The sequence below is a fragment of the Talpa occidentalis genome, unplaced genomic scaffold (genome assembly GCF_014898055.3).
Source record: "Talpa occidentalis isolate TD23 unplaced genomic scaffold, MPIMG_talOcc4v2.1 talOcc4.3, whole genome shotgun sequence".
Classification (NCBI taxonomy): domain Eukaryota; kingdom Metazoa; phylum Chordata; class Mammalia; order Eulipotyphla; family Talpidae; genus Talpa; species Talpa occidentalis.
In genome coordinates, this window is record NW_023603184.1 from 46745136 (window position 1) to 46751372 (window position 6237).

The following is a 6237-nucleotide window of genomic DNA, read 5'->3' on the forward strand; positions in this document are numbered from 1 at the left end:
TGAGCTCAGAGCTGGCACATGGAAGCACACAGTGTTGGTGTCATTATTAATGAAAGGCATGGTGTGCTAGATGCTGGGAGAGAAACACCATGTTTTACTAAAGTAAGTGAGAAGGGAGAGGAAATTAAGAAACATTGCAGTGACACTGTAGCCTGAGCAATTGTCACAGGGTTATTAATGTTTTCCTGCTGTGCAATTCTATTCTGGATTGTACTCATCATAAAGTAGTTTAGATAAATTAAACGATTGTTGAATAATATTCTGCTAACAATGTAATTAATCACTTTTCACCACTTTCAAAGAAATTCAATAGACACCAAGTTTCTGGAGTAGCAAAAGTTCTTTTCACCATTAACAAGACTCATTGCTCTATTTCCTGTGGTGCTTTCTTAAGAAAGCTTTTATTCAGAAGAAAGTGGTTCAATGATAGCATTTAAAGTTGCCAGCCATGGCTTGATACCCATTTGCTTTTCCACCAATTCCTTTCTGAAAATATCACAATACTTTGGATTTGCACCAACACTGACCCGGATTTTTAAAAATCTTTTGCAATAACAATGGGGTTTCAATTTTCTCACGTTTATATTCTTTTTTTAAATATTTATTTTATGCATACAAGAACTGGGGTACAGGTTAGAGGTGGGGGGTGGTGAGAGGATCCACAAAGACAGAGTGGGGAACAGAGCAGGCAGATCTACGGAAGTACACTGCTGAGGGGAGCAGCAGGTGAGACAGGAGAGGTTTGCCGCACTATGTGGGTAGCTCCCTGGCCAGCCAGAAATAGAACTCGTGCTGCAGAGACTGCAGACAGCTTCACAGGCTGTGTCTTGACCCCTTGCACCATCAGGGAGGCCCACATGTTTATATTCTTATAATCTATTTTGGCAGCTCTACGTTACAACACAATCAATCAGGAGCTACATCTCTTTATATTTTCTAGGTATTGGTCTCTCATCATTTTCATCAGCAGATCTTCAGAACTGAAGGAACCCTCTCTTCTCTCCAGCTGCTCACTTCCCACCCAGTCTTTCTTCTGTCCCTCAACCACCCTAACGATACCACATGTCCTCTCTGACACATTCGTGGCTGGTTAAAACATTTCTGACTTTTTCCCAAATCTCCCTCAGATAACAGACCAGCTTCCTGTCTCCAGAGCTCCTTCATATTTCAGTTATCAGATGTGCTAATCGGGGAATGGAGAAACTTCTTTACAAAGTTCACACTCATCACAATCCCCTTCCATGGGGACAGTGTGAGAATGGGGAGTGAGGAAACACAGGGAGGCAGAAACCAAAGGGCTGGTGGGGTGGGGGATGGGGATTGAAGTTGGGGTGGGAGGGAAGGAGGAAGTGGGGAGTGTATAGCTTGTAGGGGGAAGGCAATCACCAGGTAAATAGATGGGCCAAAACAAGAGCAAGGGGCTCACAATCCTAATGGCTTCTGTGTGTAGAAACCATTTATACACACACACATACACACACACAAATATCAAATGCATGTACCTGCCAAACTAATCAAGCACTACAGCAGCCTCAACATTTAACTCATTCTTCTCTGCACTACCCAACAATATGTGGACTGAGATGTGGGGGCAATACACTCCGCCTTCTCAGCTAAGGAAACTGAAATGCCAAAAAAAAAAAACAAAAAAAGACAAATATTGAAGTACCAGTTCCCCTCTCCCAAAGTGGTTGAAGAAAAGGAGAGACTAGTGAGAGAAAGGCAAGATGGCAGCCACGCCAATGAGGGAGTAAAAGTCCCCGGCAATTTCCAACTGTTGGAAGAACTGGAAGAAGGCCAGAAAGGAGGAGGCGATGAGGTCTAGAAGATGACAAAGACATGACGCAAGATAGACAGGGGCGACCAATGGGCTTCTCAAAACATTTTATGAAAACCGAATAAACAGCTTTAACATAATATGTGGATCCAAATACCCAGAAGCACCCCCTTTGTAAGACCTGTGACAAAAATTAATCTGAACAGAGTTAATAGTTCCAAGGGCGTGGTGGACCCAAGAGCCATCTCAGCGCTAACAAAATGGCAGAATTCAGAAAGCATCAAAGTTTTATTGCAAGAGCTTTGGTGCCTAATGATGTCTAAAAATATGAAAAACCCTCAGCTACTACCGGAAGGACAGTGTTACAACAGTTAATCAAAAAGAAAACCCACAGTCAGCCCCCCCCCCCCCCCCCGCCCATTTCAATTTAAACTGTCTTCATTTTCCACCCTAGTAAGCTTCTAATTGCATCATGTAGACCTCACAGGGCTGGAAAGTACGTCCCTTTCAAAGCAATTTATCTTAAGATACTGTAAATGATGCATATATATGTATCTATATCAGGCTCTAGCAAATCACCGTCCTGTCAAGTGTAACCACTGTCCATACAGTGAACTCTGGGGTCAAGAAATAACAATGGAGCCTATTGAAGCTGATCTCCATCATAACCCATGGGGCTCATCTACCTCAACTGTGAAGACACATCACACAAGTACCTTGCTGCTGATTACATGGCCTGGGGTCTCTGCCTTCTCCCTGCCCCACCCCACCTCAAACCCTTCTCTCCTGCAGCAGCCCTCCAACTTCGGGTGCTCATTAGAGTCCATGTGTCAGGCCACAGCCTGTGGGACTACTGCTGGGTGTGTGGGCTGCATGGTCTGCAACCCTCTCCTTTCTTAAGTCTTAAATGAAGCTCCCCTTCCAAGTCATCATCCTAGTCCCACTTTCCACTACTGCCCTGGGCAGCCCTCTCCACCCCCTCTGAAACTGGCCTTTGGTGAGATTTAGGGCTTTTCTCCATAGCCTCCCCCGCCTTGATCAAGGGGTGCTGCTTTTCCCGTCCCCGCCAAAAGTCCTTTCTGCAGCGTCATCACCCAATGCCCCCCATGACACTTCATTGCTTTGCCAGATATCACCAGGTAAGGTTGGAAAGAGTCTCTGACCACTTGCTTTTTAGTTTTGGAGCCACTTTATTTACTCCCCATCAGCCTGGGAAATGAATGTTGGGTTCCCAGCCCTGCCTTGGCTGTCACCCTCAGCCCATGGACTTTTAGCGAAGGTTTTGCTAAGATGGAAGAACAGTCACCAGGGTTATTGAGACCTGTCAGCCCTCAAAGTCCTTGGTGATTATACTTGGAGCAAGACCACGGGGAGATACTTGTAGCCCGTGCACGGACACACACACACACACACACACACACACACCATCCCTCTGAATGATTGGTTTTCTTTGCCTGTAATTACTTTTGCTTTTCAAATACTGAATAAATTTAAAACAGAAAAAGGAGAGCGATGGACCCCAGGCTTGCCACATTCAAGCTTCCGAAGGAGAGAAGCAAAGCAAGCAATGACACTTACAGGAGTGCAGAGAAATCCAAGAAGGCAGGCAGCAGAAGCAAACTCAGGAGGGCGAGAGCAGGAGACCCGCACCCAGGACCCAGCGCGCAGGGAGCGGCGTGGACCACCCGCCCGGCGCCCGGCGCTCTCAAGGGCGAGGCAAAGAGACCACAAGGAAAATCCTTCTCTAAGAAAACACCCGAAGCAATGAACACATATCTCCGCTCCGTTCTTTTCAATATAGGTTTTAATTCATAACGCACTCGGCGAGGGGGCGGACAGAGCGGGGCGGGGCGTGAGAAGGACAATCGCGCTAAACACACTGACCTTTTGCTGAAAAGTTGGAGAAGGGGCAGGTGGCACGGACGCTCCCCTCGCCCCTCCTGCTATCCCCCCAAACCCCAAACTCCTGGGTTCTCGCCTGCCTGGTCCAGAAAGAAGCTACCAACCGCTTCTTTTGTGTTTGTTGTTGTTGCTGTTGTTGTTTGCTTGTGGCTTGGACAGTTAACGTTGTGATTAAAACAACCCCCAACGCTTCCTCATCTCCATTTCTGAAGTTTCTTTTATGAATTGAATTTTTTAAATCCCGTTTCATCTCCACGTGCAAGTTCAGAAGAGCCGGGAGGCGGGAGCGCCCCACGGCAGTGCCCGGCGGGCGAGGAGAGCACCCCGCGGTCAGTCCGGGCGCGCCCCCTCCTCCCCGGCCGCCCCTTCCCAGACCCCGTCGGGTCTCCAGAGGCCGGAGAACGCGGGGCGGCCGTACCCCGCGCCGTACTCGTAGGACACCTGCTGGGGCGGGGCGGGCACGTCCGAGAAGTCCCGGGCGCAGTCCGAGAAGAACGGGGCGAAGGAGGCCACGAGGCCGGGCCCGTCCTCCCCGCCCGGGGAGTCGGCTGGGGCGGGGTACTGGGCCCGCAAGGGCTCGTTCAAGGTCAGGCCGCCGCGGGGGGCAGTAAGAGGCGGCTTCTTGGTCTGCGGAGCGGCCGGGACGCCCCAGGGCTCGGGGTACAGCAGGCTCCCCAGCATCGCCGGCGGGGGCTCGAAGAGGCCGGGCTCCAGCTCCGGGGGTCCCCGCAGGACGGCGGCTCCGCCGGGGAACACGTCGAGGGGCTCCGCTGCGGCGAGTAGGACGCCCGCCTCGGAGGTGGCGCCGTAGTCCGGCCCCAGCAGCTCGAAGAAGCCCAGCGCCTCCGCGCCCCTCTCCAGGCCGCCCGCGCCGGGGCCCGGCGCCGACGGGGCGCACGCGCCGCCCCCCGCGCGCGAGGGCTCGGTGAAGAAGGACGGGGGCAAGTTGCGGGCTCGCAGCGGGACCTTCCTGGCGCCGGGGAGCGCCGCGCCCCCCGGGGGGCCGATCGCGTCCCCGCCGACGCCCCCAGAGCCCGTCCCGCCGAGCCCCGCCGGGGGTGCCGCCAGCGCGCCCCCCACCGGCTCGGCGCCCCCGGGGACGTGGCGCAGCGAGTCGAAGAGCGCGGCCAGGCTCCGGCTCTGCAGACTGGCGGCCGCCGCGGCCTGCGACGCCTCCCTCCGAGGGGCGACCTTGCCGGGGGCCGGGGCCGCGACGGCCGGGGCGCAGGGCGCGGCGAGGGGCCGCTTGGCGGGCGCGTCGGCGGCGCCCGGGGAGGGCGGACCCGGGGGCGCGGCGCCCATGAGGCCGCTGCAGCGCTTGATCTGCTTCTGCAGGTACTTGCGGTGGTTCACCTTCCGCTTGGACTTGCCCGGCTTGTCCAGGGCCAGCTTGATGTTGCTGGACGCCGAGTCCATGAAGCTGAGCAGGTCGCGGGTGGCCTCGCGCACGTCCCCGCCCTCGGCGCCCGCCAGCAGCGCGCGAGCCGGCGTCCCGGGCTCCTCGTCCTCGAAGCAGCAGCCCTTGTCCAGGGCTCCGAAGGCGCCCCCCAGCCCGTCCGCGGAGCCCCCGAAGCCGAAGGGCACGAAGGGGTGCGCGCTGAGGAGCGCGGCCTGCACCGCCATTGCCGCGGCTCCCCGGGCGCCCGCCGCGCGCCCCGCGCCCCCCGGCCGCGTCCCGCCCGTCGCCCAGCCCCGGCTCCAGCCCCGGCTCCAGCCCCGGCGCGGCGCAGCCTCTCCGCTCGGGGCTGGCCGGGCAGCTCGGCCTCCCCGGGGAGCTCATTAGGTCTTGTACGCGAGGGGCGGGGGGAGCGCGCGCGGCCGCCCCGGGGCGACGGGGAGGGGCTTCCTGGGAGGGGCCGGGGCCCGAGCGGGCTGGGGCGCGGGGTCGCTCCTGCAGATTTCGGGACTCGCGGCGACTCGCCGCCTTAACCCCTTCGTCCCCGCGCGCCCCGCGGCGATGCTCTGCTCTGCTCCGCCCGCGCGCAGAAGTGAGGTGGGAGAGCAGGGCCCCCCAGCGCCGGCCTCCGTGACCGCCACCCCCTGGCGAAGTGGGCTTCCCCGGGCTGAGAAGGCGAACCCCCAGCTCTGGGGACAGTGAGGGCCGCTCGCGGTTTGTGCTGGCCACTGCTGAGCATTAGCCTGTGGAACTTTGGAACGAAGCGTTACCAAGTTTGGGGGTTCCCTGGTCCTTGACTATAGCCGCGGAAGAATTTAAAGCCACGTAGAGGCAAAGGAGAGCAAATTAGTAAAAGTGACCCCAGGAAGAGCTGCTGGCGGGCAGAGTCCATGGAAGAACAGCGATGAGGAAAGGCAGGGAGGGGAGTCCTGGCTTCAAGGAGGTGCACGGGGACTGCGCACCCTGTAGGACTCTGAATCTAATGGGTATTTTCAGTCTGAAAAATATCTCTAATTCCCAGAGTCAGCTAAGCTCTGACAAAATAACATGCAAAATAAATGGCATGTGAAAAGATTCATATGTAAAAGTATCTTCCTTTCCAGAGCTCTGGCGTTCTAGGCATCCCATCCAGGTTGATTTGGAGACCCTTTAAGTCTAACTC

General features: G+C 55.9%; 1 protein-coding gene and 1 pseudogene across 1 annotated transcript; one reads left to right on the plus strand and one right to left on the minus strand.

Annotated features, from left to right (window-relative positions):
* Window positions 1–1627: 1627 nt before the first annotated feature.
* Window positions 1628–2152, plus strand: LOC119255053 (ubiquitin-conjugating enzyme E2 variant 1-like; annotated as a pseudogene).
* Window positions 2153–4009: 1857 nt separating this feature from the next.
* Window positions 4010–5302, minus strand: FAM181B (family with sequence similarity 181 member B). Its single transcript, XM_037521804.1, has one exon. The coding sequence runs from the start codon at window positions 5300–5302 to the stop codon at window positions 4010–4012; it is 1293 nt and encodes a 430-aa protein (XP_037377701.1).
* Window positions 5303–6237: the final 935 nt, after the last annotated feature.